Below are 24,356 nucleotides of genomic sequence, written 5' to 3' on the forward strand. Positions count from 1 at the left end.
GTAATCGTGAGATCAAAATGTTTTGGCTAATGCAGAACTAAATACATTTTTTAAAAAGGACGGGCTGTATGCCAAAAAAAGATTTGGGCAGGTGCAGTTGATGAAATGGATCATGTGAGCACACCATGAAGAATGAACTTGCTACATGTTCGGCAAACTGCCGGTTTTTGTAATGGCTCGTTATTTCTTTTTTCATATATGGACATAGTTTTCCTGAGATCTGTAACATCGGTATGTACTTTAGAAGGGAATTCAATGTGCACAATAAAAATGTACTACAGTAGTACATACATACCAATTACTGAGCTTTGAACCGTATCAACAGAAACACGGGGAGGTAAAAGATTGGGGCCATACATGTTACCGCCTTCCAATGTGCTCCATTTTGAGTAACACAGATAACATTTCCTATTTCAGGGCCTCTGACATACCAGTATGCCATATCATTTTAATGGCCGCAATATGGATAAGGAACTGACCAGCACTAAGACCTTAAGCGTCTACTACGGTCTAAAACTGAACCAATCCACCCTCTTCATACATATCCTTGAGAGCATTGATGTTATTCTGCATCCCATCCAAAGTGCAGTTCTTCTTGGCAACCAGCACTGCCCTAGATACAACCCACAGTGGAAGGTCTGGGGAGTATGGGACAGCAGTTCTCAGCCTATGTTCAAACTGTCACCAGTATGATCTAATCGTGCACAGGGACCATGGACTGATACATCCCGCCCTTCCTCTAATGTAGAGTTTGTGAACTAGATAAGCATCATCCATGATATTGACATTTTGTCATACTTTTCTGCGTCCGAATCGGTTAGGCATCATGCCGGCCACACCAAATGAGCACCCAAATAATATTTTTAGGTTTCGCCTGGCGTCCACTGTGCAGCAGTGTTCGCGCAGGCGAATTCTTTTGTTTAGCAGTACGGGGCTTTGTCTTGCCGGTCTCTTCCATTGGCTAGCTCCATAAATGGAGGCTAGCCATTGGAAGAGAGATCTGTCCGTTATTCTCCGAGCAGATTCGTGGGCGTTCCAGAGAATTTTTCTCATCCCGCCCCTTTTTGAACGTCATCTGGCGGTGGGCGGTTGTTTATTTTTTTTTTCTTCAAAGGTTTTTTTTTTGTCATTCCTCCAGGCCGACCGCCGCCGGAAGAAGTCCAGGTGAGTACTGCCTTTTGATTGTGCCTGTTCCCGCCCCCCCCTCCCGCTGTCCGCGTGGCCGTTCCCGCCCCCCCTCCCGCTGTCCGTGTGCCCGTTCCCGCCCCCCCTCCCGCTGTCCGTGTCTAAGGCCCCACTTGTAAATGCTTGTCTTCCGTTGCGGCCTGCGCCACTGTACTTCTCTCTCCCGGCCGCAACCATTACAGCCTTTCTAGGAGTCTTTTATCAACAGACTGTTTTGCAGCCGTTCATTCAGGCTTCGTTTGTCACTGTCGCTTGGTGGAGTTCTTAATGAAGCCAGCATGAATTGAGAACAACTTGTGCACACATTTCACATTTTTGATTTATTCTAAACAGGCTGTACCACAACCACCAAATAAAAATTCTAGAAAACGTTAAATAAATAAAAGTAATCTTCCTCTGGGGAAGAAAATTCCATTTAACTCGAACCCGACGCCATTTTGGAATGGGATTGTCACTATTATTAGGCAACGAGTAGTCCCCCGTCTATGTCCAAAAGTCTGTCTCCTCTTAGGCTGCACTTAGACGTGGGCTAAGTTGAAGACTAACTTCGCGGCCGCCGGTTCTGGTCAGTATCTACACCCCCGTGTGCCGGTCTCTACCCCTGCCAACAACTTCATTGGTGCTCCGAATCCGCCGCATCCTTGGGGATCCTCCTCTCACCCTGGTATTTTTTTATTTAATGCGATTTTCTATAGCGCCAACTTTACCCGAAGGTCTCAGAGTGCTTTACGTAACATGATATAAGATATACATAAGATGGTATGAACCTGCGCAGACTCGACTTGTAGTGTCTGAGGCTTCCAGAGCATGTCTGTTAAGCTGAGTGGACGCCATTTTTTTTTTTTTAATACTGTGTGTTTGTCTGGTGAGCCAGTGAGACAAATGATTTACTGCAGTGCCAGCAGCTTGATTTAATGGTTGCAGATTGCTGTCTAGACTCATGGACGTCGTGTGCAGTGCATGTATGTGAACGCGGCAGTTCACCAGCCAGGTAAGAACAACAATTGATAGCTGCCGGGCCAAGGCCCATTTGTTAACTTGTATTTTGTCCAGTTAGGGTCACATGGACTGATGCCACGATGCATCTTTGAAAGACCTGTAAACGGTAGGGGAGGTTGTCCACAGACCTGAAGTGTAGGGGGCATATTGTCCCAGTACTATGAAAGTATGGGACTCTGTGCAGCGTGGCGCCATGCTGTTCAGGGGCCCGTCAATGCATTTAAATTAAATCATTTTTCACTGTTTGCCTCCCTCCCTGACATGCATCCATGTATAACCCCTGCAATGATTACTTTGGTTACAGGTTGAGAATTCTATACCCACACAGGGAACCACGTGGCTGTAAGAAGTCGGCTTGGTTCCTTCCTGCTAACTTACTTGATCCTAAATGCCAGTAAGGTTGATGCCCATCCGCAACTCACATGCCAGGCTTTGTATATATGTTGTTTAAAAGGATGTATTGTTTATTTAGGCCACGGTTGTTCATTGTTATCCCGAGTCTTTAATGTTATGTGGAAGAAAGGACGGCTTTTCAGTGCCTTCAGACCTGACAAGTATGATCGTGTGTGTTTGTGCCCGTTGTACCTGCCAGTGCCTCTGCAGGAGACCTCACCGTCCGCATCAGGGCTGGCCTGGCACACACCAGGCCTTCACTGCACCGTCGGTGGATGGTGTGGGTTGTGATTTTAACAACAGGGGTCAGAAGTGGAATTAGTTTTTCCACAGAAGTTTGTTTAATGCATCGACACTCCTTCCAACTGGAGTGATGGTTGCAAAAGACAGCAATGATGGCACAAGAGGAGTAAAGACAAAGTGGGGTTGCTGCTGTCTGGGTTAGATGCTACCGAAGTACCCACAATTAAAATTACACAGAGTAAGAATATTAAAATAGTGAAGAACTCATCAGCAGGCAGCAGAAACAAAACTGCTGTGGTTTGACGACAGGCCTTGTGCACAAGAGAGCACGTGGCACCAGCATTAGAGGCATGGCTCAGTGGTGCGGGGTGATGGTGCATTGCACCCACGTGGGGTGGGGGAAGGGAGAGGGCAGGCGAGGAGACTGTACCGCATATGTGAGTGCCAGACACAGCCCCAGCCCTCCCTCCCTCGGGTGTGAGGGACCAATAGATCAATCTTTGAATAGACAATTCAGTGAATGAATGAAGGAATGAACCCCGTCGATCCAAGCGAAGCGCCTCTTGGGCCGTCCGTGCATGCCACGGCCCTCCACCACTCCACTCCATTGTTTGCCCCCCCAGTGCTCTTGGGTTTGCTCAGATTCACATAGCGCCTCATGCACCAGTCTAGCGCCTCCTGCCCACGGTGTGAGGAGCGCACTTTCAGAGTCATGCCTCCTTTTACCACAGAGGCCCCGGTACCAGCCTAGACCCCCAAAGGAAGGTTGTGGCAGTGTGCGGTGTTCACCTGCCTCGCAGTGTAACGCTGTGACACGTTTTAAAATGAACCCCTCAAGGGTGGACTTTCTCATACTCTTGTCACACTATACTAATCACTCTCTACTCTCTACAACTATAATAACTCTATAATACTCACTCTACTACTCTCATCACCAGCACTCCCTACTACTGTACTACTCATTCTCTAATACTCACTCTCTACTACTCTACCATCAAATAACTATAATACTCACTCTCTACTACTAACCCTACTACAACTCTTCACTACTCACAATTAAAAACATTAAGTTATTGTCATTATCAATTACATGCCTTTTACTCACTAGATTTCTACAACATATACAAGAAAAATTGTCATGAGCAATGACAAAAGCTCTAACTTTTACAAAAGCGTAACAGTTGCATTGTAAATGCTTGTTTAGGTTGGGAACGGCACACCATTGCGTCTATCAGGTGCAGTGCTTTGTCAATTGAAAGTCGTCACCTTTGCTGAACCCAAATTAAATTGGACACATTGTACTTAAGCTCATGAAAATATTTTGGGAGCAGTATTGGGAGTGCCATGAAATAATATATTAATGTGGATAACACAATAATATTGCCACCCTGCCCACGGGGGACAGTGGGAGTCTGGCCCAAAATGCCGGACATCGACGGATTCAGACCATGCATTTGTTGACATTGCCACCCTTCAACTTCTGACCCGTGTGATATAATTGGTTGCCTAGATAGTTGAAGGTTTCTGGTTCCCATCTCACTGTATTTCTTACATAGGCAGAGCAATCCGCATTGACTGATTCTTGTAATGGGAATAAATAGCAATTGTCCCAGTCGACAACAAGGACACACACAGCCCCATAATCGGCTAATAACAATATTAATTATAGAATACCTGTCTCCAGATCCCTAAGAAAGAGCAAGGTTTCATCTGCATACCAAGGTGCAGCATTGATATTTCCACTGTTGTGTACAACCCATTCACACTCCTTAGTTTTCACCAGAGATGTCAGCGGCTCAAGCGCCAACATTAAAAGTTTAAGCAATAGTGAAAACGCAACACGTCACACAACCCTGTGTGCCATGTCTCCTATCACTGAAAGTAGTATTAGTAAGTCACTCCTACAGCAGGCCTAACAGCCATAAGGAATGGGGGCTGAATGACTCGCATCCTACAAGAACTGAAGACCTAGTACCAACCCTGCTGGCCTGCCTGCTGACTGACAATTGAGCCAAAAGAAGACTTGTCCTGTAGCTGCTGAGTCCCCAAAGACCGGGTGACCTGCCAGCACTTCACCCAGGAACCAAGACCTCCTGGGAAGTAGCAGACCTGCATCCTGCAGCAACCAATATAGTCATAGTGGTCCCCCAGCCCTCCAGAGACCGAGTACACAGATTTTCTGCCAGAGTGAACTCTCCAACGACACCTGCTGCCGCTGCAGGCAAGCCCCTTCTACAGTGACTGCTCCACTTAAGAAAGCCAGACGCGACAGTCGCATAAACGCCTCGCTCCGAGATCCCCTTCCTCCCCGCCGCCTATCCTGTCTTTAATCCTGATCGGGGTGTTCCGAATTTGGTTACCTGGGAAGAGCCTTCACTTACCGTCTTTTTCCGGGGCTCTGGCGTGCAGTGGTTTCTGCGTTCTGCCCTTGTAACCTTGCTGACCTTCCCGGCCCTGACGCCGGGGCCTCGAGTGCTGTGTCTGCCCGGAGGTGTTCGGAGTGCCGGCGGCCCGGAACCGCTGAAGAGACCCGATGGTGGGAGCCTGAGCGCCGCGAGCCGGAAGCGCCGGAGCGGACCCACCCCCGATGGTGGGCCACCCCGCATGCCTGATTGTCTGTCGGCCCGAAGAAGAGAAGCCGCGTTGTCCGGCACCCCTCGGGTGAGAAGCCCACTCCTGTTGATTGTCCCGCCTGGGATCCGGTGCAGGGCTCCCCCGAGTGTTGTGGGGAGCACGCCCGTTCTTCTGGTGACTCTCCTTTCTCCGCCGAGCGTCATCCGCCGCGGATCGGCTGTGTGTCCTGGGGCCTCCGGCACTCCTGGTGGGCTTGGCGGCGGATGCGACAATGGCGGCGGGCGATATGCACAAGATGGCTGATGGCCCCTCGGAGTGTCTTCCTCCTGGAGACAGAGACGTTGCTGCATTTGCTCTCCCCGGACCTCGTTTGATTCGGGCGGCCCCTACACGGAGTACTGTCTTGTTCGCCCTGGGTGCTCTGCGGATCGACCTGTCCTTGCACGGCCGGGATTTGGAGTTGCGGATCGCCGCCATGGTTGTTCAGCCATTTTGTGACGCGGTGTCGTCTCCCCGAGTTGGTCTTGTTGAGACTTCTCCAGCTGCTGTGCTGGGTTATCCGGCTGGGTGTTCGATTCCATGGGATCAAGTGGACCCGGTGCCGATGCAGCAGTATTTCCTACATCCTGATTTCTTTGCTTTGTGCTGGACAGCCCGGACTTTGTGCTTGGCCACGTGGATCTTTGGGTTACTTTTGCATTCTGACTGCTGCCGAGTTTTCCTGGCTGCTTTTTGTTCGCCGAGACGGTGTTCTGTGAAGATCCCACTTGCTTTCTCTGACTGGTATGGACCCACTGTATCATGCTGTTTCCTGGCCGTGGCGGGGTCTGGCAGCTCTGCTTTTCATAGAAGTGGCCAGGGGTGATCGTGCCTGGGTGCCTGCGGGACTTTTGTTTTGTTAATTGCCATCTCCGTGCCTCATCATTTGGACAGTTCCTGTCTTCATCCTTTATGTAGGCTTTTCTCAGTATTCCTTTTTTGACCTCGACTGGTGATCCGTTATTGCGGGTGGGGTGGTGTTCTGTATTTCGATCGCTGGCTCCCCTCCTCTTTTCTCTCCTCTCCTTCTCTTCCCTCTTTTTCCTCTCCTTTTATCCCTTTCTCCTTTTTCCCTTCGTTAATATTCCCTTTCTCTTTCTTCTATATTTCGGGTGACTCTGGGCGACAGGCACGCTGTTTAGTGGGATAGGCCATAGCCATTACAGTGATGTAGGGTGGGGGGGGTGTTTGTTATTTTAGTTTGTTTTCTTCTATGGTCCCTTTTTTGCTTTCTTTCTAGGGGGTGGGCTATGTCCCTTTGTTCTTTCTCCTTCGTTTCGTAAGTGTCTGCACTTTCTCCTTTTTCGGGGCGGGAGGGCGGTCTATGCGGTGACCCATTTCCTTGTTTGCTACGATTTGTCCTTTATTTTTGAACCTTTGATGGGCATTGGATGTATCTGGGCTTCGCTCTACTGTGGTTATTTGATTGCGTAGGGGGCTGCATCCCTCTCGTCCCCCCCCTCTTTTCCTGTGTATGTTGCATGACACACGGGTAGATATGGCTTCTGCCTCCTCTTTACATCATAAAATGAAACCTTTCTTATCCTGGCGCTTACTGTGTAACGATTTCATTACTCGTCTATCCTGTATTCATCCTACCGTACACATTGATGTTGTTCTTTTTGACTCTCCTGATTTTGCGGCCGGCCCTTGTGGTTGTAGGCCTGCGCTTGTACTTATACCTGTTTCTCAATAAAGGTTTAAAAAAAAAAAAAAAAAAAAAAAAAAAGAAAGCCAGACGCCGAAGGACACCTCTGCACCAGTCGTCCCTGGGTCATGGAGAAGAGGACGAAAGGTGCCCCTATCTCGCTGAGCATCGCAAGGACTGAGTCCCCCTGTTGGTTTAGCCCGACTGGCCCTCTAGTCAAAGCCTGCATTCTCTTTACACCACAACCATTCCCCATAGAGTAACATTGGGCACCAGAAGCTGTTTTGCACCCTGTTGGAGTTCTGCAGGTGCCGCCTTGGACCTTGCCCACCACTCGCCTTAACTCCTGGAGATTGGTTCCATAAGGTGCTGTACTGTACCTGTACCTGAATGCCGCATTGACTTTTCCTCCCATAGGATAACATTGCAGCTTCTAAAAACTGCACTAAGTGCCGACTTTTCGAACTGAAAAGAATTTCTATTGAAAAACGTACTTACCTGAATGAAATTATTCCGGTGCCTAAACATATATAAAGATACTGCTATTTTTATAAATTGGAGTGGATCTCCTTATTGAGTTGTGTGATATGATATGATATAGCAGAGGGGTTAGGTAGATATTAAATAAAAGGGGGCTCAGAGTGGAGCCCTGCGGAACCCCCATAGCAAGGTTCCTAACCGAGGAAGAACAGGAAGCCATACAGACCTGCTGCATGCGAAAGTCCAAAAAAGACTTGACCCACTCCCAGACTAGGCCAGAGATACCAACAGCAGAGAGCCGAGCCAGAAGCAGCTGGTGGGGCACCGTATCGAAGGCGGCAGAGAGGTCGAGTAAAATCAGGGCCGCCCTACCACCCCCATCAAGACACTCCCTGATTGCCTCCGACATCTCCACCAGGGCAGTCTCCGTACTATAGGCAGATCTGAACCCTGACTGAGCTGGGTGCAAAGCACCCGAGGATTCCACAAAAGTCTCAAGCTGCCAAAAAAACACTTTTTCACAGTCCTTGGCCAGGGCTGGTAGTAGCGAAATCGGCCGATAGTTGGCAGGGACCGCCTGGTCCAAGGATGGTTTTTAAGAAGGGGAAGCAATTTTGCTTGTTTCCATTGTGCTGGAACCAAGGCGGTCTGAATGGAAAGAAGCACGATGTCAGTGACAGCTAAACAGACCTCCTTGGCTACCCCAGCTAATACTCGAGCCGGGCACGGATCAGCTGGTAGCCCGACTTTAGGGAATTGAGGATGGACAGAAAGTCTTAATCAGCTGCGGCGGTAAATGAGGTAAGCTGATGGGGAGCCGCACACAGTGAGGAGGGGGGCCCTGGGGAAGAAAGCCCCTCAATTCTAGGATGCGAGCCCACACTGTCCTGAATCTTTAGTATCTTAATCTGCAATAAAGGCAGTTTTCTCAAGGATTTTTTTTGCATAAGAGGGACATTCGAGACAGTTTGCTTTTGCCATATTAAAAGTATATAGACGAATATTTGAAAAAGGTGACCCAGGCTTGTATTTATTTTTGGGACTTGTGTGATAAAAGGGCAGGGATCACAGTAACATCACATTTGGTTGAACCTCCTAATGATAGAAATTACCTTCACTGCTATGAAACCCTGAAAAGATTAAGTACAATGCCTGACTGCCATACATACTCCCTTCCCGCTAGAAGGTCTTCTTTTTTGACACTATTAGCTAAAGCAACAGATTGCTGGTTGAAAAAACGTTATCCTCACAAACTATTTATATGGATCCTCACCATTACTCTGAAATATTCACAGGTGTTAACAGAGGGCCTGCTTTCAGGTATTCAATTCCGAATGCCTATTTGACTGAGAACCCACCTACCAGCTTTTTGTTTGGAAAAAAGGATCTAAAATGTTTTTCTATATTAACTCTGCCAAGCTTGTCTTCATCTCAATAATCAGCAAGATTAACTTTGGATAATTATTCTTGGAGGAATTAATGTCAGAACCAAGTGTTTTAACTTTAACTTTTCATTTATGAGAATAGTGTGTTCATTAACTGCGAATTTAATGTCACATTTGTAACTGAAGATGACAGCATTGCGTCATCTTGAAACAATAAATGAATTTCTTGTATTTACATAATTAACAAGGGTGTCCCAAACCCCCCCCCCCCCCCCATTTCTTTTGATTTAAAAAAAAAACTATTTCCTACTTTAATTTAGGTTTTCTCCTTACTGTAACAATGGATTACTCAATTATTCCCGTTGACCAACTTATGGGACCATGGATCATCGAGGTACTTTTTAAGTGGCTTCAAGTTCAGATCACCTGAAGAATTATTAATACATATGATGCCACTATCCTAAGAGTCAACTATTCCTGCTTCGTTGACAGATGAGAAAAAGTCTGGAAAAAGTACACTTCTTACGTATAAATAAAAGTGTGTCTGTCAAAAAAGACACTTATGCAACCAATGTGGTGTGAAGAAGGTCGAGCTGTAGAAGAGGTAACACCGCTGCAGTGAAATCCATTTCCACCACACACCAGCAGAACACACAATGTACCCCAACAATTCACAATCCATTAAATGGATGGAATCATCTACACTTGGACCATAAGGACTCCTAGAACCATCAATACCCCACCTGTTTGGAGGGTTGACGAATAATATATCTCATGTTTATCGCAAAACATTCTACATATCTGCAGAGCTATTATTTCACCTAAGGATGATAGTGTACCATAATATTTATTTATTTATTTATTTATTCAAAGTTTTGTATAGCGCGAACAAGATCCTTACAGATATCAGAGCGCTTCACAGAGACATGGGTAGGGGCAGCAGGAAAGAACAGGGATAATGGGAGCAGTACAATAGTCACCAACATAGTAGGATAATAATAACGTACAGAAAACATATCAATATACAATCAGGTAGACAAGTAATATAAGACGGCACAATACATTAATCTCACTGCAGAGGTTTTCAGGTAACCTTGGATGTGTGAATGGCTTATACCAAGTTCTTAGGTTAGAGAGAACACTGAGTGGGGCATCGGGAGGGTGGTTCAGTGGACCAAAGTGTATCATATGTTGGTCGGTAGTAAGAATAAGAGGTAGCGTAGTAGTGTCATCATCAGGTAGAAGTATAGTGCCAATGGACAAGGTGAGCAGTGATACACAGCGTTGGCAGAGTCTCTGATCCAGTATTTATAAAGTTCAGGAGATCTTGGCCAGAAGGATGGTTTTCACCTCTTTCTTGAAGAGTGCAGTGGAGGAGATAAGCCTGGTTTCAGGAGGGAGCGCATTCCAGATCCTGGGTGCCATTCCTGAGAAGGAGCGCTTGTATGTTCTCTCTTTCCGGAATCTACGAGGTTTCAGGAGTAGATTTTTTGTACTTCTATTGGATCTCGAACCTCCTGATATAGACAGCTTTTGAGCGAGGTAGTTGGGTGCCTTGTGGTGCAAGGCCGCGTGCGTCATAACTGCAATTTTTAGCTGTATTCTGGCTTCAAAAGGCAGCCATTTTAGAGACTTTAAATCTGGGGATATATGTGAGTGTTTTCTTGAGCCAGTAATGAGTCTCGCAGCAGCGTTCAGGGAGGCTCTTACGGGTGCCGTTGTGGATAGCGGGAGTCCGCTGAGGGCCACAATTCCGTAGTCTATTCGCGGGATGACTAAGGCTTGTACAGCAGTTTGGAAGTCTTCGGCAGGGAGGAAGGGTTTAATTTTCCTCACTGTGTTGATTTGGAAGTTAGCTCCTTTTGTGGCTTTGCTAATGTGCTGCTGCATGTTGAGCTTGGCGTCGAGTGTGATGCCTAGGGATTTCGCCAAATCCACGATGGTAGGTTGGACATTGAGTGCTGTTAGGTTATTGAGCCAGGTTTGGGCGGTGGAAATTTTCGCCGGGGGTGAGATGAGTAGGAACTCAGTTTTCAGAGCATTTAGTTTGAGGTGATTATCGGCCAGCCAAGATTGAGTGTTAATAAGTGTGGAATTCAGATGTTTGATATCTTCCGGGGACTGTAACTTTAGGTAAAGTTGTGTGTCGTCGGCGTACATATGGAATTGGACATTGGAAGTTTGGAGCAAGGTGGCGAGCGGTTCCATGACGAGGTTGAACAGTGTGGGGGAGAGGGAGGATCCTTGTGGAACACCTAGATCTGCAGGCACAGGTGTAGATAGCATATTGTCGATCTTGAACTTCTGCGACCGGTTATGAAGGAAGGACGAAAACCATTTGAGAACAGTTCCCAATAGACCCATTCTAGTGTTTAGCAGCTCCAGCAAGTTCTCATGTTTGACCGTGTCAAATGCTGAAGAGAGGTCAAGAAGGATGAGGAGGCAGGACTCCTTGCGATCAAGTATTTGGAGGGCGTCATCAATTATGTGTGTCATAGCTGTTTCCGTGCTATGTTTCGCTCGGAAGCCTGATTGATGAGCGTTGAGGAGGTCAAATTGATCAATGTGTTTAGTCAGTTGGAGTTGGACACATTTCTCCAGCAGTTTGGCCAGGGTGGGGATATTGGTGATGGGTCGGTAATTGTTTAGGTCAGACGGATCAGCTGTAGGTTTCTTGAGTATAGGCGTGACTTGCCCCACCTTGAGGGAGTCTGGAATGAGACCTTGTTGAAGGGAGCTGTTGATGATTTTGGTCCAGAGAGGGAGGAGCAATGGGATGAAGTCTTTTACAGCATTAGCAGGAAGGGGGTCAGTGAGGTGATTAGAGGGCTTCAAGGTGCAGAGCAGTTTGTGTATTGCTTCTTCCGAATAAGTATCGAAGTATAGCCAAGATGCATTGTTTTTAGGTTGAGTGTTGGACATCCTGGTGTGGTTGGTGAATCGGCTTACATCCATGATGAGATCATTTCTTATGTTGTCAGTCTTTAGCTTAAAGAAAGCAGAGAAGGCTTCACAGTGTGGGGTTTCGCTTGTTGTGCCGTTTGATTGTAAGATTGTACTGTAAGTATAATAACAATGAACCTCTACCCCTAAACCCCCAACTAAGGTTAAATGGGGATTGAGAGGTCAAAGTATCTAAAAACAGACCAATAATACATGTGTGCCAAAGGCAAAATAAGCAATAACAGCAGACACTGTGATTTTTGAACGCCCCAATCGATGCCTATTGGTACTTCAAGCTTTGCGGTCATGATCAAATGGCTGAGTACAAAGGAAGCCCTTCTGCAAATTAAATGGAAAAACGTAAAATGGTTACACCGTTAGTACAGGAACGGTACAATACTAATTTGATTCACATTGACAAAAACAGTCCAGAAAACTCCAAACGATAGATTAACGCTCAGAAAAATAACAAGAAATACGGAGAACAGTAGAGGGAGGCATAAACGTGTGCAAAAACAAAACAACGTGCTCACAATGCAACAAATTCAAATGACATCATGGTCTTTTGAAGACAGTGTCCTAAGCAATAGCAAAATGTCGTCCTGCATTGCAACAAAAGAACTATATTTGAACTAGCAGTAGGAATGACTACTGAGTTATCCAATGTGGAATATCAGTTACTGGCCCTTCTATTTCATTAGTATCTATGTCACATAATGCAATCAATGTATACAAGAACCAATAGCAAACAGGGCAACATATACGCATGATAGCTTTTAAAAAGTCATTGGTCTGCAACTATTTATACTTAACTAGTACATAGATTCATATAGGCATACGCAGCCCTTATATTTAATTGTGATTTGCAAACATGATTTGCAGCATGGTTAAAAGATTAAGGGAAAATAAAGCGCTATTTATGCAGCCAGCGCTGGCCGTGACACAGTGCAGGCGGAAGAGCGGAATAGAGCACTGCATTTCAGGTGAACACAGTCTTCAATGGGAGCTCTGCAAGTAGTGGGGGAGGGACTCCAAATTCAGAATATGCGATCTGTCACTAACTAATCTATTTTACTTCAATCGAAACCATACCTGCACTAAAAGGGAATCAGTATGGCTAAGTCTTAGCCGGATGAAGTTATGGCTTAACTAGAATCTCTCAGTGATGCACATGCCTCAGGAAAGCATCCCCAAGCGAAATAAACTATAATTACCTCTACTTTAAAGCAAAGGAAACCACTTCAACGTCTTGCAAGCCCTGCCAAGGGAGACAATCACAGTGTTGTTTGATTCTCGTCTATAATCAATGGCTACTTGTGTTTGGCGCGGAGTATTGAAATGGCCACAAAGCTGCTTTTCAAATGTGCAGAGGATGCTTCTTGTGGTGCACCATCAGAGTGAATGATATACTTACACTGCTGGAGTTGGCAGCTGTCCGCTTCACTTCAAGCAGTGGTCCAAGCTCAGTCAGCTCTACTGCATCTGCTTCAGCACGAACGTTGCTTGCAAGTACACAGTCTTGACCACTCGATGATCCCTTTCGAGAAGACATCTGGATGAAGCCCGGAGTGTCTTTGTGGGAAGGCAATGTGGAGCCCAGGTTCCCGCCAAGGCTCTCTAGGGGCCGTAGTCAGGCGCGGGTCGAGGAACCCTTGGTCCTGGTCATGTACTATAAAGGAAAAGACACAATTTTACCAAAAGGGACATCTTCTGTAGAGAGGTCTACAATCAAAATATAAAAAGATAGAATATAACTATGCAAAATGGAAGCAATTGTGAAAACACACTTTATCCACAAACAAAATAGCAATCTTGTTGCATGAACAGATCTAGATACAGAGCCTACTATTTAAACACAAAAAGATCACCTAGATCACGGATTACGTATAAATCTCACTATTAAATGCATTTTGATTCCAAAAGCCATTTAACTCCAAAAGCAGGGGGCAAAGTGAATTGCAAATGAAAGAACTAATCCAACACTACTCTATTTTTTTCTGCTATCTAGACTTTTCCATATCGGAATCAAGACTTCACCCCAAAGCAACTGCCAAGATCTGAACGCATAAAAGCAAAGAAAGATTTCAGCATATCAAAAAAACACAATGTCATAGAAGAGGAAGTGTCCCCCCAAAGACGCATTCAGAATCACTGAATTATTCAATAAGTAATTGTAACAAAACATCTGTAATATTCCAACCTGCACTCTATTTTTGATTGAATGAACCTGGAGCTGGTCGCTACAGTTCCTCACATCTACTATAAGTGTATGCGTGGTACACTATTGGATCAGTCTAAGTGAAATTATCAGCAGACTGCCGAAATAGCTGAATTACCAATGTAATGGCAAGCCTCTTATTTAAGTTGTATACCTTTCTTCAAGACATTTTGTTTGAAGCTCTGTTTTATGTACAGTAGATCATACTGCGCACATTACAAACATCATCATCTTTCGCTGCACTCCAAGTGAGCCAATGTATATCTCCCTTTCCTTTCTGTTCTCATTTTTAGGTCTCGACTACAGCATTGCTGTAGCAAGGCTTGTTGGTCGAGATTTTAGTAAGGCTTTCAAAAGTCTACCCAAACTGCGAATTTGGTACAGTTCACGTGAGCAAGGCGCGTGCACATCGCCAGCCACATCCCAGACTTCAAAGGAATCCGCTCCCCAGACTTCAAAGGAATGCGATCCCCTGCCCCCGCCACAGCAATGCCGAGAGCTTGTTTACAGTTCTTCTCTACTTGTTTTCAAAAGGAAGGCTTTGGAGATGTTGTCTGCGGGTGAACTCTTTCAAGCGAAGAGATGGCAGTACACTTCCCTCTTTATGGACGTTTTGCAGTGCTGTAATAATCCATTTTCTGTTTGCCTCTATCATGCGCGTCCGGCGCCAATAGTGTGAAGAGAAGCTGCGCACTCATTAAAAAGTGTTAGAAGATAAGCAGACTGCGCGGCGTGCTTATCTTAAAGCAAGACCTCACGCTCGCTTGTAGGATATCAGGGGCTCTGTAGTTTATTATCAACGAAACCCTTTCTGCTGAATGCAAAGAACACTCTTTCAAATGTCTTCTGTTTTGTTGGTCCCGCAAATCAATAACCGGAGTGATGTGATCTGTTCAGACACAGCGTTTGTTCCGCCGAGGCCGCCACTGGCTCCATAAGGTGAGTAATTACGTGAGAAGCTGCGCTTCTGTGGACATCTTGTTTCTGACATTCTTTCTCTTTTCTTCTGGCTCTCCGCTGCTTCCCCATCACCTCTCCGTCTGATCTTCACCCTCTTTGCCCCTGGATTCCTGGTCCTATTAGCATGCGCCCCTTGTGCTGCCTCTCGCTCCCAGACCTCCTTCCCAGCGAAAGTTCCAGTTGATGAATTGCAAATGGTTGCTACTTGAATCTGCCCTGACAGAAGAATGTTTAACAACGGATCACCTTTGCTCAACAGAGAAAACAAGGGGCATCTATATTGTTAAAATAAAATGACAACTGAGACCGACAGACACCAGGAGGCACCAATAAACGCTCCCAGTCTCGGCAAGCACTGTCGCCATAATAGCAGCCACTGGGATCTCCAGAAACCCTTGTACCGCGTGTATCCTTTCACCGTTGTGCCTCCCTGCTGCCAATGATGCTTCTTTCCTGTTCCTTGTGCATCTTTTATCCCCATGCATCCCTGCTGCCCTTAATGCCTCCTTACTCTACCCCCTGCTTCCTTTCACCCTTGTGCCTCCTTGCTGCCCTTGATGCTTCTTTCCTCTACCCCGTGCATCCTTTCACCCTTGTGCCTCCTTACTGCCCTTGATGCTTCTTTCCTCTACCCCGTGCATCCTTTCACCCTTGTGCCTCCTTACTGCCCTTGATGCTTCTTTCCTCTACCCCATGCATCCTTTCACCCCTTGTGCCTCCTTGCTTCCCTTGATTCTTCTTTCCTCTACCCCGTGCATTCTTTCACCCTTGTGCCTCCTTGCAGCACTTGATGCTTCTTTCCTCTAGCCCGTGCATCCTTTCACCCTTGTGCCTCCTGTCTCCCTTGATGCTTCTTTCCTCTACCCCGTGCATCCTTTCACCCTTGTGCCTTCTTGCTGCCCTTGATGCTTATTTCCTCTACCCCGTGCATCCTTTCACCCTTGATGCTTCTTTCCTCTACCCCGTGCATCCTTTCACCCTTGTGCCTCCCTGCTGCCATCGACGCTTCTTTCCTGAACCCCCTGCTAACCTTGATGCTTCTTTCCTGTTCCTCGTGCATCCTTCATCCCCCGTGCATCCCTTCTGCCCTTGATCAGCCATTCCTTTTACCTCGTGCATTTTTTCACCATGTGCCTCCCTGCTGCCTTTGAGGCCTCCTCCCTGCATCATTTCACTCAGTTTCTCTCTGCTGCCCTTGGTACCTCATTGCTGTACGCAGTGCCATTTTCACCCTTGTGCTTCCCTGCTGCCCTTAATTCCATCTTACTGTACCCCCTGCATGCTTTCATCCTTGTGCCTCCTGCCTCCCTGCTGCCCTTGATGCCTCCATTCCTGTTCCCCTTTCATCCTTTCACCCTGTCCTTGATGCACTTGATGCCGCTGTCCTGTACCCCTTGCATCCTGACACCCCTGTGGCTTCCTTCCTGCAACTTGTGCATCCTTTCACCCTGAGCCCCCCTGGTACCCTTGGGGCCTTCTTACCGCTCCCCATGCATCCTTCACCCTTATGCCCCTTTAAACTTTAATGTCTTGTGTTACTGGTGTGCCAGGTTCATATTCCCCGGTTTCTACGGTCTACCTTCCTACATTTCTGGAGCCTGCTCTTAGGCTGAGGGGCGCATGTTCAGAGATTTTGGCATCTTCATTCATAGATTTCTAAAGTATACGTTTAGAAGCTCTACACTTCTAGTACTTGTGTTAACATGCTTACACTAGTAATTAATACTTGTTTTGAATGGTTTCTGTTATCGCACTGGAGCAAGTATAATCATAAATGCAAAGCTTTTAGAGTCAGCAATCGATTGGGAGGGGGTGGGGGGGTCCTTATTGTCCGTGCTGTGGTTGGCATCAGTACCTATGTGCTTTCCGGTGTCTGGCCAGCTAAAGAAAACTTAAAGCCCACTCAAGGTGGTTTTACTAGCACAGAAAGAGAACCTCTGAGGTAAATTTGAGCATCCGAGCAGATCAGCTGCTACCATGGAAAAAGTAGTAGAGGAACTTAAAGAAGTGCCTTTTGTCCGCAGCAGTAACATAAAATCATTAGAAATCGTATTTTAGATGGCCTTTGTGGACACTGGTGTTGCTGTGTCATGGTGCTGGAAACAGCAGACGTTCCCATTATCATGTTGTTGACCTCGCAATGATATGAGGCTAAGTTGGCACTACTAGGATGCTGATATGTTACCAGTGGGCTGCCGGCCACACATCTCTGCAGCAGTCTCTTAATCCACCAAGCCATCTTACTGGCCAAGACAGTTATTATGGTGGTTGAGCGCACTTGTTTTGGCTATCACTTCGGCAAGGAAAGCCGGACTGGACGATTCACCTTTGATTGATCATAGACGTCCCTGAACTGTGCGGATGGTTAAAACATACTTCACTCTCTCTACACCCCCTCTCTCTCTCTACACCCCCTCTCTCTCTCTACACCCCCTATCTATCTATCTATCCCCCTCGCTCTATGCTCCATCTATCCCCCTCGCTCTATGCTCCATCTATCGCCCTCGCTCTATGCTCCATCTATGGCCCTCGCTCTATGGCCCTCGCTCTATGGCCCTCGCTCTATGGCCCTCGCTCTATGGCCCTCGCTCTATGGCCCTCGCTCTATGGCCCTCGCTCTATGGCCCTCGCTCTATGGCCCTCGCTCTATGGCCCTCGCTCTATGGCCCTCGCTCTATGGCCCTCGCTCTATGGCCCTCGCTCTATGGCCCTCACTCTATGGCCCTCACTCTATGGCCCTCACTCTATGGCCCTCACTCTATGGCCCTCACTCTATGGCCCTCACTCTATGGCCCTCACTCTATGGCCCTCACTCTATGGCCCTCACTCTATGGCCCTCACTCTATGGCCCTCACTCTATGGCCCTCACTCTATGGCCCTCACTCTATGGCCCTCACTCTATGGCCCTCACTCTATGGCCCTCACTCTATGGCCCTCACTCTATGGCCCTCACTCTATGGCCCTCACTCTATGGCCCTCACTCTATGGCCCTCACTCTATGGCCCTCACTCTATCGATCTATCACCCTCCCTCTATCGATCTATCGCCCTCCCTCTATCTATCTATCACCCTCCCTCTATCGCCCTCCCTCTATCTATCTATCGCCCTCCCTCTATCGCCCTCCCTCTATCTATCTATCGCCCTCCCTCTATCGCCCTCCCTCTATCGCCCTCCCTCTATCGCCCTCCCTCTATCGATCTATCGCCCTCCCTCTATCGATCTATCGCCCTCCCTCTATCGATCTATCGCCCTCCCTCTATCGCCCTCCCTCTATCGCCCTCCCTCTATCGCCCTCCCTCTATCGCCCTCCCTCTATCGCCCTCCCTCTATCGCCCTCCCTCTATCGCCCTCCCTCTATCGCCCTCCCTCTATCGCCCTCCCTCTATCGCCCTCCCTCTATCGCCCTCCCTCTATCGCCCTCCCTCTATCGCCCTCCCTCTATCGCCCTCCCTCTATCGCCCTCCCTCTATCGCCCTCCCTCTATCGCCCTCCCTCTATCGCCCTCCCTCTATCGCCCTCCCTCTATCGCCCTCCCTCTATCGCCCTCCCTCTATCGATCTATAGCCCTCCCTCTATCTATCGCCCTCCCTCTATCTATCGCCCTCCCTCTATCTATCGCCCTCCCTCTATCTATCGCCCTCCCTCTATCTATCGCCCTCCCTCTATATCTATTATCTATCGCCCTCCCTCTATCTATCTATCGCCCTCCCTCTATCTATCTATCGCCCTCCCTCTATCTATCTATCGCCCTCCCTCTATCGCATCACCACAGCATCACTCAGCCCCACCACAGCATCACTCAGAGGCAACACAACATCACTATGCGCTACCACAGCTTCACTGAACGCCACAGCATCACTCGACAACGCCACAGCATCACTCGACGCCACCACAACATTCCTCAGCGCCACCACAGCATCAATCTGTGCAACCATTCAACAACAACTGGTTCAAATATGTTCTCTCAATGTTTCAAGCTTTATTACAAATGTCACAAAAGATGTTAATATTTCACTTCTGTTCTTGGATTTTCGTTACAATAAAATACACTGAACATAATCTTCACAAAAGTTATTTACAAAAGTTTAAGCTTTGCCATTATAAATTAAAATACATGGTATTTAAGTATTAATTATAAAAAAAAGCCATTGTTATTTGTAATATCAATACATCTAAGTCACGTAAATACAACACATATTGCATTACAAATGCTATAGGTGTCACATTTGCGAAAGTTAAAACTATTGGCATTGTAAATGACAAAGATATTAATTTAGCTATTTTCAAAACCAACACATAAATTCAAAATTTGTCATTTACAATACCAATAGCTCAAACTTTCCTAATGCGAGACCTATTGCATTGCAAATGCTTGTTAACTGTATATTTGGCACTTCTGGGTTAAAAGCGCTGACAAAAAATATGATACGGTATTAAACAGCTGATTCCGTACAGCCAGCCTTATAAATGCTCCTATCCGTTCATTCATTGCTCATGCAATATCAATCACTAACAACTTTCTAGTCTGCTCTTTAAGCATACCTATTCAGCAGAGCACATGGTCATTGGCAAATTCATTGTTGATCGAAACTACTCCCGTGCCAATAGTGCCTGAAGACTACCCACTGGTGGAGGCAGCTGCTGTTGAGCGTGGTGACCCAGGACCGCCGAGGGAATATATGGTTATCTCCTCATAGAACATAGTGGGTCTGGAATCAAAAATAGCTTCTGCCGATTGGATATCCTACATTGAAGGTGCAGACATCTGGGCATTCCAAGAAACGTGGTCTGTAGTTGATGTGTTTCAAGCTGGATATTTGAATTTTTCTAAACCAGCAATAAAGGGCCCCAGGGGGAGACCAGTGGGTGGGTGGGTTAACTTGTTGGGTAAGGCAAGCTGAGGGGATAACTGTGGAAGAGGTTGGTATAGATAGCCCAGATATTCTAGTCACAAGGGTCAGATCGGCAAATGGCCTCGATTTATTTTTGTATAATGTATACGCTAGGGGACAACCGGGGGGTAGGATCTCGCAGGTTATTATGGCTCTAGAGTCTCACCTGACCCATGGAGCACCCAATGCCAACCTAATTATTGCAGGAGATTTTAACACCTGTTTTGAACCTTTAGACTCTGAAGACGGTAGACTCAGTGATGAGGTAGGTGCACTTTGGGGGGTGCCACAATTGGATCTCCCGCCCATTAAAAAATGGACAGAGGCAGCACTCCAAGTAAAAGGGTTGTGCCTAGAACGGGGCCTAAGGGCAGTCAATGGCAGGACTAAGTCCGATACCATGGGGGCGGTGACTTTTGATAACGGGCGCTCCAATAGCCGCATTGACTACATTCTTGTGAATGTGGAGATATGGTCCCTAGTTCTCGATATGGTAGTCCAATGCCGCCCTGAAAGCGATCACAATCCCCTGGTCCTTAAATTGAATGTTAGGAGTTTTCGGGGCACAGCGTCAACGGAGGTTGACAATTGCTCCAACCAAATAATCAATGCGAATGATTTGAGAAGGGTTCGATGGGCTAAGGTAGTTTTAGATGATAGGAATGTGGTAGCGATCAGGGCACTAGTATCAGGGTCTCTAGTGAAACTTCTAGAATGTGGCTCTCAAGAGGTCCTAAACGTTAAATTAGCTGGGATCCACAACAAGCTTTTTAGCGGCTGAAAAGATTTTTTACTAATGCCAAACCAGCTAGGAAGATTTGTAAGTTTAAGCCCAACTCCTGGTATAACGACTTGTGTAGGTTAGCACATAAAGCTTTAGTGGTAGCTATTAAATCTAGGAATCAAATCAATATCCAACAGTGTAGAGCATCTTATAAGCTAACTTTAAGAAACGCAAAGAAAGACTGGGATGAGGAGCGATGGCACAGCCTGTTATTAGCATGCAATGGTAGGAACATGACCCAGTTCTGGGATCTCATTAAATGGGGGGATGGGCAGAGGTCGATCACCCCGAATAACAACGTTGATCCACAGCACTGGGTCGCCTTTTTTGAAGCCCAATTCCAACTGGGCACGGAAAGTATAGCCCCTGTCCCACATATCATCATACATGCTCCCCTGTTGTTTAACACTATAGAGGTAGAGGCAGTTTTGAAGATCATCCCATGTGGTAAGGCACCAGGGCCTGATTGTATCCCAGCCGATCTATTTAAGCAGGAACTTGACCTCTGGATCGCATATATCACAAACTTAATTAACTCGCTAGCGAGGGGGGCACCAATTCCTGCATCTTGGTCTGGAGCGGAAATCATGCTGATTTATAAGAAGGGTGATCGTTCCGCTCCGGCCAACTATAGACCCATTAGCCTCATCGACGCACTGCAAAAGATAGTTGCACGAGTGCTATTGGGTAGGATCCAGGGCTGGATGTCAGAAGAAGATATTTTATCCCCCTTGCAGGCAGGGTTCCGGTCCCATATGGGGACCCTGGATCAAGCTTTTCGTTTTGTCCTGCTTTATTGGAAGGAGGTCCTTTTGGGTAGGGGAATGATCTTTGCCGCTTTCGTGGATTTATAATCCGCGTTTGATCTCGTCCCTAGAGCTAAATTGTGGGAAGTTCTATTAGGATTGGGGATGCCCAAGGAGCTAGTTGCCTTTGAGGTGAGTCTCCACAAATCCACTTATGCTCATGTTCGATGGGGGGAAACCTGGTGAAGTTACAGAGAGATTCGAGGCAGGGAAAGGCGTTCGCCAAAGGTTTGTGTTGGCTCCCACGCCGTTTACACTATTCATTAACTGTGTGGTGCAGTATTTTGCTAACCACCCCATGGATGCGCCCATGCTAGTTGGCCAAAGGGTGCCCCTGCTCATGTTCGCAGATGACACCTTGATAATATCCAAGACGAGACAGGGGCTACAGTCGGCACTGTCTTGTTTTGAGAGGTTTTGCTGCGATCATGGGCTAGTGGTCAACGTAGAGAAGACTACATTTATGGTACTCCATGGGTCCAGGTCTGTTAAAGCAAGAGTCTTCATGAGCTGAAGGCTCTTGGAGCAGACCGATGTCTTCACCTACTTAGGTGTCACCTTTGGCGACAAACTGAGCTGGAAACCTCAAATTATGATCCTCGCTCTGAAACACTCCCAACTAGCAGGATCTTTGATCAAGGAACATAGGGTCTCATTAACTAAGCCTGTAGCTCCAGCTGTTAAAATTTATAAAACTAAAATGATCCCTGCCATTTTATATGGCGCTGAAATCTGGGGGTTTGGTAATTTAGCTCAATTATCAACAGCCCAGAATAAATTTATGAAAATGGTTGTGGGCCTGCCCCAATCCTCCCCCCGTATCCCACTCCTCCTAGACCTCGGCTGCCACTCAATTGAGGACACCGCACGGTACAGGCCGCTGGCTTTCTGGAGAAGGCTTTAGATCACTCCTAAACTACATCTATTTGCTAGGGCTTTGACCGAAGTAAGGGGATTGGACCGTTCGCATAAGATATCATGGTTGACTGGTATCAAAACCCTGCTTATTGATATGGGGCTGAGATACCTGTGGGACAGTCCAGAGTCTGCGGATTTTCCATCTAAAGAAATATATAGAGCAGCATACTGAAACCTAATTAAAACTAGGAGGTATTCCGCCCTGACTAGTTCCCCTTTGTCTAGAGATTTTTGTGAGTTTAAAGATGAACCCTGCATGGAAAGCTATTGGGATTTAATAACAAAACCCCGAGATCGTAAGCTCTACCACCAGTTTAGAGTTGAGACACTCCCGCTTAGAAAGTTCACATGTAAATGGCTACCAGGAACCAGTGACAAATGCCCATTTTGCCCGGATTGTAAAGAAGATATTGATCATTTTCTATATATTTGCCCGGCGTACCAACAACCCAGAAGCATGTGGCTTAAACTAACATGTAGAACCCTGGGAACGCGCTCCGCGCTGACTGCTAAAAGGCTATTGAAAACTGGGTGTAATGACATTGCAGTAATGGGCGTATCTAGGTTCCTGAGTTGGGCTTGGGTTTTGCGGGAGAAAAAAGGGGGGTTGTAATAGCTGTATACTGATTTTGCTGGGTTCGGCATTATAAGAAATGAAATTTTATGGGTTTTCTCCCCCTTTTGTATTTTAGATTGTGTAAAGTCTTGTACGTGTGACATTTAATTCTGTTTTATTCTATTGAATCTTAAAACTGTAAATATAGGTATTTATATTCTTAACTTTATCATCAAATTTGTAAAGACAGTTCCTATGGTGTTTTAACAGTTGCATCTTGTTGTAACATGTAATTAACTGACTGCCTGGTCTTTTAAGATGAATAATCGCAATAAAGACTTTTTTTAATTGAATTGACAGGTTAAGCTATACTACCATTTCACTGGTTATTAAAATGCCATAAAAGCGGTCATGAACTAAAACAAGGAAGCCTAACTGGTGAGCAGATGCGATTTATATTATCACTACATTGTATGATAAACGAGGAGCTTGTTTAGGTCTTACACACTTCTTTACCTTCATTGTATACCCATCCAACATTGAAAACCTCAAGATCTACGTGGATGCTTTGAAAATTTGTATGAGCTGCTTCTTCCGCTTCTGAACCACGCTCTCATCACAAATGTAATATTCCTCTAAACTGAAGTTACCCCTTCACCAGTACGTTTGGCTCAAAAATTCTGGGACCTCCAATACCTCACCTTGGATACACTAGCTTTTCACTAGAACATCAAAACCTGCTCTCTACGCTCTTGGAAATACTGAACCCTTCATGCCGGATGTGAACTTGAGAACCGTTGCAGAGTCCCTGCTTTTCACTTCAATGATCGAAGGCAACGCATATCTGCTGTGCATTCAGAGACCTCAATTTCTCCAGCAACAGAAAATGTTTCCATTATTGTCGCCCAGGAAGGACTCAAACCACACCACTACTCACTTGCCTAAACTACATTTGTTTTTTTCTTGCATGAGCAGATAAACCCAATGGCCTACTGAAAAGCACTACGGCACAGCCAAACATCACGATAATTCAGAGATGTATACCTACGGCTGACACATCTGCTGTGATTCATTGAAACGTCCCGCCAAAAGGGCAAACACCTTATTTTGTTTTTGCACAAATACCTGCAGACTCAAACAGGAAGATACTCTAATCACATCAAATCCTTCAGCGTTCTGAAAGTATCTAAAAAAAACATTTTCTTGACTTCGCTACTTAAGAGATGCACTATAAATGCAACAAGTAGCATAAAAAGTGACGCTGAAAACATCAATGATTACATATCTTCACATTCGGCCTTCGTCAAACCTGGTGAAACAAAGAGTGAGAAAT

At 46.3% G+C, this 24,356-nt stretch overlaps 1 protein-coding gene across 2 annotated transcripts in view; it reads right to left on the reverse strand.

Annotated features, from left to right (window-relative positions):
* Nucleotides 1-24,356, reverse strand: part of ADIPOR1 (adiponectin receptor 1) — a 356,425-nt gene that overhangs the window by 228,372 nt on the left and 103,697 nt on the right. For both annotated transcript variants that reach the window (XM_078644108.1, XM_078644109.1), the window contains one exon: nucleotides 13,304-13,558. In XM_078644108.1, the coding sequence (XP_078500234.1) occupies nucleotides 13,304-13,441 (138 nt within the window). In that variant the 5' untranslated portion in view covers nucleotides 13,442-13,558. The remainder of the gene's footprint in view (nucleotides 1-13,303; nucleotides 13,559-24,356) is intronic.

Source organism: Lissotriton helveticus, chromosome 5_1, assembly GCF_964261635.1.
Source record: "Lissotriton helveticus chromosome 5_1, aLisHel1.1, whole genome shotgun sequence".
Taxonomy (NCBI): domain Eukaryota; kingdom Metazoa; phylum Chordata; class Amphibia; order Caudata; family Salamandridae; genus Lissotriton; species Lissotriton helveticus.